Raw genomic sequence first — 10,690 nt, 5'->3', positions numbered from 1 at the left:
TTGATAAAGCTGAAATCAAATATTCCAAAATCATTAGCAATCTTTGTGGAAGTGATGACGTATTTTAAATAATGTTTTAAAACTATAAAGTTCAAAGCTAATTCTCCTTAATGAGTATTTTATTGTTTTGTAATGTAAGTTCCAACATAGTCAGAAAGTTAGTCAGAAACATTTGTTTGGGATAAAATGTTACCATACAGATTTGCTGATGTAGAGAGCAGGAATGGAAGTGTAATATTTCTATGCATTAACAACTTGTCATGGCTATAGAATATCAACTACAGTAGAGGTATTGTCCCATTCTTTTATTGTATGCATTGTGTTTTTAAAAATATTTTTATTTTGAAATACTTTTGATTTGTAGACGTCATGTTTTAAAGTTCTTTTCGGATACATTCGAAGCTATGAGTTTAAAAACTGAGAATCTCAGTAAGTTCAACAAATTAACACATTTACATGCCAGTAATATATCTTCCTTCCAAGGCTAGAAAATACTTCATGATGGTTTTGTTAATATAACTTTTAAATACATTTCTTTCAGATAATAGAAAAGCATTTTAATATATATTTACCGATTAATAAGCAAATTTTCTAAATTAACATCATTAGAATATATTTTTGAACTCACAGGAATTAAACAGAATGGCAAGCTAGGGTCCATGAAAACTTAGGAATTCCTTTTTGAAAACAAACCACAAGGAAATGTCAGAATTATGAATCTGGGAAGATGCAGCCTGAAGCCTTAAAGTAGGTAGTGCTTTCTAATGAAAATCAGTTGGTTTCTGAACATTTCAACTATTGGTTTTGTAGGCACTGTTCCTGTGGCCTTTAAGGTTATTCTCTGGATGAGTGGCCGTGGATACTGCTTTTTATAACATAACATTGCACAGTTTCTGACTTAAATCAGAATTCATTATCACTGCTTTAGGAGCAGGAGGACCTTTCTGACATGTCCCTTTTACAGCGATGTAGGAAGAGATGAATGCTCTGAAATCATCTATAAATGGAAAAATGATAAAATTATGAATCACCAACAACAGAGAAATGTTTATGGTTTATTTTAGGGGCCTTGATGCTCTCAGCAAGAAAGCGAAGGCTGCCACAGTCGATTTGCCTATAGAGTCCGTAAGTCTAAGTTTGCAGGACCTCATTGGCTACTTCCACCCCCCAGATGAGCATTTAGAGCACGAAGACAAACAGAACAGACTACGAGCCCTGAAGAATCGGCAAAATCTCTTCCAGGAAGAGGTCCGTGTCTATCAACACTCACTTCTCTTCTGTTGTTCTCTTGTAAAAACAGCTTCTTGGTTGGGAAAATTCTCATCTATTTGACCATCTTTGCGTTTTGCAATATAGAGGAGAAAGTATGCTACTGAACAGGAGAAACAGGCCTTAGAGAAATCTCAACATGATTTTTATTTATTTATACTATCCATGAGTATTAATTTAAAAACATGAATCTTTTCATTCTCCTGGCAAGAGACATTTACTCTCTGCTCAGTCCTCACCCTGGTCTTTTGCAAGCACTATAGTTCTCTTCATGTGGGTTATATCAATTAAGAATCTTAAAGTGTCTATACGAATACAGGCTTTAGAAAGCATCAGGGTTTTCAAACTATTCAGCAGGTGCTCCTTGGAAATGGCCCAGGATCTATAGGAAGCTTCGTGTTGGGGATGGAAGCTGTCAGGAGAGGGCTACTGGAGTAGGCTGAGCTCCAGGAACCCTACTTGGACAGAGCAACCCTACCTTTCCCCTTTGCATCTATTACATTTCCATGTATGATTGTATTGCACCAAAAGTTTCACTGCTAAAAAGAACTCAAGTATCATATTTTATAAACAATAAAAGAAGGACCAAATGATATATCGAATGTTCTAATATAGTCAGGAGCTTCAGTGGACTCTACCAGGATTGATGGGATAAATCAGGCTTGTTCAGCTGGATTCCCATTCTTTTCAATGCATCTTGTATGGAGAATAATGACTTTTTCTGAATAAATACTTAGCTTCATAAAAGTAACAAAAAAGGTTATTCACTGAGTACACATGGACACAAAGAGGGGAACAATAAATACCAGGGCCTACTTGAGGGTGGAGGGTGGGAGGAGGGCAAAGGTTGAGAAACTACCTATCAGGTAGTCTGCTCACTATCTGGGTGATGAAATCATTTATACTTCAAACCCCAGTGACACACAATGTACCCACATAACAAAGCTGCACATGTACCCCGCAAAGCCTAAAATAAAAGTTGTGACACAGAGAAATAAAACTAAGCAAACAAAACCAGAATGGGTTATTACTAGGTTCTCATAATCCCTGTCTACTTTTAAAGCTGTGTTCTAATATCTCATCAGAAACTCTTGAAACTGACATAACTTTTTGAGGACGTTCCCACTGGGTATTCAAAAGAGATGACCTATCTAGAGACCTCAATGGCACGAAAGCAAAAAAGTATCAACATAAACCAATAATAACATGGACTAGTTTATTGGGAGCTTTCACATATGCCAAATTGTTAGGCTCTTTACAATGCTGCATTTATTTAATATCTGGAAGATGTAAAATTAAATATTGGGGTGTAAAAATTAAAATATTAATTTAGTTTTTTTCCCAACTTCTCATATAAGACAATCTGGATGAGGACTTGGAAATGTTCTTAGGTCAATGGTATCTCTTAAATTCTGTGTGAAATAAGTTAATTGGATTCGATAGTGGTTTATAGCTCTTTATGTGGTTTGCCACGCTTTTTGCAACCTTGATCTACCAATAATAATAAAAATAAAGCATAATTTCAAACTCAGGCTGTATCTTACAAAGTTCATTATAATGCAAAAATGCATTACAACATTTTTGATTTGCTTTAAAAATATCTTTTCATGGGCTTTACCTGATTTACTATATCTTTAATTTAAGAATAATAATAATGCCTATCTAAGAATAAGGATCTGCTCTGAGGTCATTTAGCAATAGAAGGCCATAAGTATGAAGTACATATTTTTAGGTTGTTCTTCCACTGCTATTTGATGATGGCATTCAGAATTTAAAATCTGCTCGAACTATCTGAAGAACATTTTATTTCACATGCAAATGTGTGTCTTCCTGTCCTTTGAATGATCACAGTTTTCTTTATGATTAGTAGATGAACCTTCAGTCAGACTTCTATTTTTAAATCAACTTAGCATTTTTAGTCTGTAAGCAGAATGACAGTTTTGGATGTCTGATGGTGATTTTTTTTTTTTTTTAATTTTCCAGGGAATGATCAACCTCGTGCTCGAGTGCATAGACCGTTTGCACGTCTACAGCAGCGCAGCACACTTTGCTGATGTTGCTGGGCGAGAAGCAGGAGAGTCTTGGAAATCCATTCTGAATTCTCTGTATGAGTTGCTGGGTAAGAAGCATGATTGGGTTCACAGCAAGAGTTATCTATTTAAAATGTCCATAAATGGATTAGGTGTGATGTCTCATGCCTGTAATTCCAGCAGTTTGGGAAGCTGAGGTGGGAGGATCATTTGAGGCCGGGAATCTGAGACCAGCCTGGGCAACATAGCAGGACCCCATCTCTACAAAAAATCAAAATCAAAAAAACAAAAAAATCACATAATAGCTACAGCAATTGTATAACATGCCTTTTAATTGAGACTTAATTATTAATTTACTGTGCTAAATCAAATGGTGCTTAGTATTAAAATCCATCTCTGAGTGAGAAAGGTAGCTAGAGAAGTAGATTTGCCTTTGGTTAAAGGAGGAGAAAGTCATTCAGGGTGCAGTCTTTGCAGATGAGGGGCCTTTATATGGATGTGTATTAAATACTCCCTTTTTGCTTTTGGAGTTAGTTCCGCAGGCGTCCCTCTTAATTCCTTACATTCCCATCTTATCAATGATCTGCTCCAGTCTTCTATTTTTTATATGATCTCTGTTTGGCAACTTCTAAGTACACCTGACATTGATTAAGCGAGAGTTGCTGTGGTTTACACTGCATTCCTGTGGGCCCTCTGCAAACACAGCTCCTCATTATTTTTGACCTCCTGTAGCTTCTACTTGTCTCTTGTCAAAAACTAAAGGGTCTGAGATTTTTACCCTATTTGCAAGCTAGTAAGTTAGCCTGCAGTTAGGGTAAAGAGGGACAGTTTAGTAGTCAAATAAATGGCTGTAGCTGTAGAGATTGGCTGTAGTGCCAATTCTCTGAGCCCCAGTTCTCAAAGGACAATGTGAAGGGGACAGATGGCACCTGCACATGCAGCTGGTTGGGTTACAGAAAAGGAATCCTGAGCTCAGGGAGCGTGAGCTGATTACACTAGACAGAAAGCCTGCCTGGCCTTTGTTGTGGATGGAGACATCTCCCTCTTACGTGGCTTCTTGCTGCAGACATCCTGGAAAAGATTTCCTGAAACAAAGGCGTCCAATGACTAGTTTGCAAGATGTACAAAAACAGAGACCATGGGGAATGGTCTCTTTCTCTACCCTAACCCTCACCTCCAAAATCTCAGATTCATCCTGTATGTCACAACTGTTAACATCACTTCCCTGTTTAGACATTGTTCACATTTCTATATCATTCTAGAAGATAAAGTTCACCTTGTTGCCCCTGGTATATGAGGCCCCAGTTAACCCTTCCAGCCTTCTATTTACCCAGTTCCCTTATCCCTACCCCCTTACTTGAGCGCATCACAGTTTCCTGAACTTTCCATACACATCACACCTCTGGGACGTTCTCTCACCTTTTCCAGAATTGTTGTATATCCTTCAAGACCCAGTTCACATGTCACTGTCTTTTAAAGTTACTCTTGATAACCGGGCACGGTGGCTGACACCTGTAATCCCAGCAATTTGGGAGGCTGAGGTGGGCAGATTACCTGAGGTCAGGAGTTCGAGACCAGCCTGACCAACATGGTGAAACCCTGTCTCTACTAAAAACACAAAAAATTAGCCGGGCGTGGTGGTGGGAGCCTGTAACCCCAGCTACTCAGGAGGCTAAGGCAGGAGAACCATTTGAACCCAGGAAGTGGAGGTTGCAGTGAGCTGAGATTGCGCCACTGCACTCCAGCCTAGGTGACAGAATGAGACTGCATCTCAAAACAAAAACAAAAACAAAAATAAAGTTATTCTTGATGTTTCTCCCAACTCTTAAGTCTAATTAAACCTTCCTTCTCTGGTTTCTTGCCACTAAGTTTCACCTGTATTTTATAGTACTTGTCACATTTCTTGTTTAGTTATAAGTGTGATTGATTTCTAAGGCAAGAATAGCACCTTCTGGGCTTTTGTATCTGTTATTTGACTGAATGTCTGGCACATAGGAGAGAATAAATGTGTATTCATTACATGACTAAGTTCTGATAAAATAGGAAAGTATACCTAAGTATAGAAAGGAGATAATGCAAAAAAATGTTCAAAAAAGAAAAAATAATGCATTTTTAATGGGAAGAATGAAGGATAGTCAAAATATTTGAAAATTCTTTACAATCTAATGAAATGTCATTAAAATTTATAGAGTCATAATACAACCTAGCAAATAAAACTCTTGTGCCTATTAGAATTGTTAATATGTTTTCATTAGGTGGGCTACTTGATATGCCATTAAAATTAAACACTTGCAGTTTGGTACTTTCAGACTAAAAGGTAACACGTCGCTGCCATTTCTGAGAACAGGACCAGGGATATTGAGGCTTTATAGGAATTTGGATTCATTATTTTACCCACAGTAATCATTGAGATAAAGATTTTGTGTTGCCAAAATTCTAATGACTGCATTTCTTTGCAAATGCAGAAGTTATAGCACTAAATTTCATAATATAGCAGAGACTAAAGTGTGGTGGTGTTTTTAACACCACATCCTACCTTCTTCACTTGGTATAAGATGAATTTCTTGGGTAAACTCGATGCTTAAGTAAAGATTTGCATCACCTAGCCTGGACAGCATAGGAAAACCCTGTCTCTAAATAATAATAAAAACTAGCTGGATGCAGTGGCTCATGTGTGTAGTCCCAGCTACGCGGGGGGCTGAACTGGTAGGATTGCTTGAGGCCAGAAGTTTGAGGCCAGCCTGTGCAACCATCTCTAAATTTTAAAAGAGAAGAATTTCAGTACGTATGTTTGAGGGTAGAAAGTGTCACATGCGGAAAGAACATTGTTTTTTAGGTAAATCTAGAAAATATGCATCTTTTATTTCCATACCAACTCTTTTTATAGTCTCTGTTCATTGGTCCCTTCAACAGGTATTGTATCCATGAGTAGCAAAAATGAATAGAAGGAATTATAATTTTTTATATAATCATAGAAAAAGTCCATTGCAGCAAAGTTAGCACTTCAGCTTTATCCTTCTGAGCTACTTATTTCTCAAGCCAATCCTCCCTTTACCTCCACAGAGTTATTTGGGGATTAAATTTGATTATTTTAGAACCTACAAAAGTGACATTAATAGACTTTACAAAATGTTGGGGACTTGGTGGGTGTGAACACAGTTCCTGCTCCTAATTAGTTTTGAGGTTGGCCTTTACTGGACCGTGGCTAGAGGTGTGATTTTAAAATGGCTTACCTATTTAAATAGAACAAGAAAGGAGCTCTTGTAGGTGGAGCGATGTTTCTATTGGGATGTGTTCAGCTGGAAATAACAGAATACCCAAACCCAAACTGACTTCAGCAACGGAGGGGATTTTGGGGTTTGCACGGCTCGCAGTCTACCAGTGGGTTTGACACAATGGCTCCATCTTATCTCCAGAACCAGCTGCTTTATGTCTCCACTCTGCCTTCCATGGAGTCATCTTCCTCTAGTGCGGGCTTTTCATGATGGTCTCAGCTGTCTGCTATCAGCTCGTAGTACTGCATGCTTTCTTTCTGACATGGGAAAAGTGAAAGAGGGCTTGTTCCAGAAGTTATCCCTTGTGAAAGAGTGTGCTATTCCCTAAAATCCCCAAATACAATGCTCCTCGCATCTCATGAGCCCAAATTGTGTCTGGCCATTCCTGAACCAGTCATTCTGGCAAGAGTAGGGAAATTTTACCAACATTGGTCTTGACTGATCAGGGATCCACTCTTGAAACTGGGTCAAGTCCTTGGACTGCCTATCTGTCATACAGGGAATGAATGTTACAGAGGATGCTACCCAAGAAGCTGAAGTTTCCACCCCAAATGTTGATTCGTATACTTACTCAAAGGGTTTTATGAACTGAATTCTAATCAGAATGCTTTTATTCACTACCCAGCACTATGCTTGAATAGAGTAGGCAGTCAATAAATATTTGCTGGAATTATTTAATAAATACATTACAGAGATTTCCATTGACTTTTCTGTAGCAGGGTGCATTTGGCTATCAAATTAGTGTATTGAAAACCAGTGGACTTCTTACTCCACTTCATTGGGTTCCTTTCTTGAAAAATAAGCACCTGAGCTTTCAATCAGGCATATAGCAAGTGACACCTATTATTACTATAAATATTACCTGTAAAATGGCAATAGTCATTCCCCTCATAAGGTTGTTGGGTGGCTTAAATGTTATAATATATAGAAAAGGTTCAGCATCACATATTATTGTTCTTCTTATCATTATTTCCATTTCTTTTGTATATTTTGTTATCATCCTTTCCCTTGTTAACATAGTAAAACTTTTGTCTCCTCTTGCTTCATTCTTATTATTGTTGTTTTGCTTTTCAAAGATGTCCTAGAAAAGAAACTTTACTTAGATTTGTTGGATATAGCAAAGAATGTTACGGACTAGCCAATAGAGCACATAGAATCATGATTATTGTAGGTGTATACTGGTTCTTGTTTTCCTCATCGGAAAATGGCAGGAACAGAGTTTGCTTTATCACTATCCCCAGACTGCAAATTTTATTTTCTATTATTCTACCCATTTTTGAACACAGCATCACACATCTGCATCTTTACCATCTGGTATACAGCTAAATACTTCAGATCTCAATGATATTCACATATGGTAAAATTTGTGGTTAATCTCTTTACCTCCATTCCTTCTCTTCTCTAATCTTTACTCAGACCTCAGGGAGCTCTCACACACTTCTCAGCAAATTCCATAGACTCTGTGACCTTGTTTACACCCTTCTTTTAAGAAGAAGGGCCTGGTCTGTCTCTTCCTTTCACCGGCAACCAGGATGATAACAATCAGATGTTGCTGGTCTGTCTCTAACCTCTCTGCATTGCGTTCTTTTAGTTCTTGGTCTGGTCGGTCCCTTCCTTTCACCTCTGATGTCGCTGATTCTGTCTAGTTAGCGGGCTACAACTTGGGAGAGAGACCTTGATCTTTTATTTTTCATTATTCTGAATCTATTAACATGCATTACTCTTAAATTGAAAAAAGTAGTTAACATATATCTCTAATGCCAGGTAATTGATAGTAAAAGTAAAAACTGAATGTACTAATTACAGTTGAGTTAAAAAAAAACCCAACATTTATATATTAGTGCAAATGAAGAGAATCTCTTCCCATAATCTACATGGTAATTTTAGTGGGAGGTGGGGTGTTTCTAATGGATAGAGTTATGATAGTTTTTTTAATGTTTTTGAGTTCTTATGATTTTCTTTTTGTGTTATAGTGAGCATTGATTTCATGACCAGAAAAGGGTAACAAAGGGTAACAAATACAACTTTATGTTGAATTTTGACATGCAAAAGACTTCAGAACCATCTGCTGCCAATATTTTTTTTTAATTCATTGTAATCATAAGATAGCCATATATATCTAAATATTTACTTCAGTTTGTCTGGATAAGTCTCAGATCTGCAGCAATAATTGGAGTCCTGTAAGAGATGTGTGTCTACCTTTCCTCCTTTACTTGGCTATCAAGACTTTTGGTTCAAATATTAACTCCAAATTTGTTAAGCCTCCTTCCCATTATTCCGAATAGGTAGACCATAGATTCTCTCCTGGGGTTATATGTGAAATAAGCCACTGACTTTGTATTTTTTCTTCGGTGTGTCTATTTTGCACAGAGAGAAAACCAAGAAGGTGGGAATAAGAATCTATAACAATTTTGCATTTGACATGGGTATATTTCATGTGTTTTAGGTGGAGAATGACAAAGGTAGATTTATGAGCCTACTGTTTTGAATACCACAGGATCTTAGAAACAGCGATACTCATAGTTGGAAAAGCATCACTGTGGCATGCTTTCATACATCTTTTCTGACATCCACACGATTAATCTGTGGGATGCTTACAAGACAGAATGATTTTCTAAAGATGTCTGAGAAATGGCCGTTGGGCAAACATTCCTATGAATACTCATTTTCTGAAGATTCAAAGTATGACACCAACAAGGATAGATTGCTGCTCTTTGAGCATGGCCAAAATGAATGTTTGAAGACTTGGAAAGGATACAGCCATTCGCCACTATTTTTGCACATTCAGACCATTTTCCCAGCGTCTCAGGGAGGCAGATCTCCCTAAATGCCATAAAACAGTGAGAAAAGGCAGTCAAGAGGTGAAAAAGAAGGAAATGGGCTTTAGACATGCACATATCAGGTGTTATTCTTGTGTTTGTGCATCTAGATAGTTCCGATCTTGTTCTTCAGGAAGTCTCAGAAACGTATCTTATAAACAAGACACATCCTTTACAATTTTCAGCTTGGTAATAGTCTCATTGTCCCTCACCCTTGCAAGTTCCTGCGTAGGAGTCCTCAAACTCCATTTTACAAGATCCACAAATGCAGAGACAGCTCTCCAGGCTCTCCAAGAAGTTTCAATGCATTATCTTCTTAGATTCTTCAGTACATTCTGAAGTGTTTTGTTTTGTTTGTTTGTTTGTTTAATGGGTTTTGGTTTTTTTGAGGCTTAGGAGCATCTACTTACTAATCTCAATATTTTGAAAAATGTTTCTAGATTTTAGTCAAATTAGCCCCTCATTTTTCTGGGCTGCATGGGGCCTGTTCACTTACTCTTTCCAGGCTTTGAATGTAAACTCCAACAGGGATGTTGTTTCATTTCCTCTGTGTCTCCAGCACCTAGAACAATGCTTGACACAAAGCAGGAAATCAGTATTTGTTGCATAAATTTTTAAAGTGAAGGTAATTTCTTGGAATTTCTTTAAATCTAAATTTTTCTGTAAGTCTCAGATTTTTTAGTCTTTTGTGAAATTTTGAGTTCAAGGACTTAAAGACATTAAAGCATGAAGCCTCTGGGGATAGGACGATACTAATAAAACAGATGAATATTGTATGATCCACTTATAAGAAGTATCTAGAATGATTAAATTCATAGAATTAAAGAATGGGGCCAGGCGAAGTGACTCATTTCTGTAATCTCATAACTTTGGGAGGCCAAGGCAGTGGGATCACTTGAGGCCAGGAGTTGGAGACCATCCTGGGCAACATAGCGAGACCCTGTCTCTACAAAAAGTTTAAAACTTAGCTGGATGCAGTGGCATGTGTGCGTGTAATCCCAGCTACTCAGGAGGCTGAGGTGGGAGGATCACTTGAGCCCAGGAGGTCGGGGCTGCAGTGAGCTGTGATTTCGCCAACTCACTCCAGCTTGGATGACAGAGTGAGAATCTGTCTCAAAAAACAAAACAAAACAAAAACAATCAAAGATCAGAATGGCGATTGCCCAGGGACTGAGGAGTGTGGAATGGGTAGTTGCTAATCAGTGGGCATAGAATTTCAGTTAGGCAAAATGAATAAGTTCTAGAGATATACTGTATGGCATTGTACCAAGAGTCAACGATACTGCATTGTACACTT

General features: G+C 37.8%; 1 protein-coding gene across 6 annotated transcripts in view; it reads left to right on the top strand.

Moving 5' to 3' along the window:
• Positions 1 to 10,690, top strand: part of RYR2 (ryanodine receptor 2) — a 787,631-nt gene that overhangs the window by 406,452 nt on the left and 370,489 nt on the right. For all 6 annotated transcript variants that reach the window (XM_030812625.1, XM_030812626.1, XM_030812624.1 and 3 more), the window contains 2 exons: positions 1,065 to 1,248; positions 3,253 to 3,388. In XM_030812625.1, the coding sequence (XP_030668485.1) occupies positions 1,065 to 1,248; positions 3,253 to 3,388 (320 nt within the window). The remainder of the gene's footprint in view (positions 1 to 1,064; positions 1,249 to 3,252; positions 3,389 to 10,690) is intronic.

The sequence above is a fragment of the Nomascus leucogenys genome, chromosome 5 (assembly GCF_006542625.1).
Source record: "Nomascus leucogenys isolate Asia chromosome 5, Asia_NLE_v1, whole genome shotgun sequence".
NCBI classification, from domain to species: Eukaryota; Metazoa; Chordata; class Mammalia; order Primates; family Hylobatidae; genus Nomascus; species Nomascus leucogenys.
Note: the sequence above shows the minus strand (reverse complement) of the source record. Positions and strands in the feature narration are given on the sequence as shown.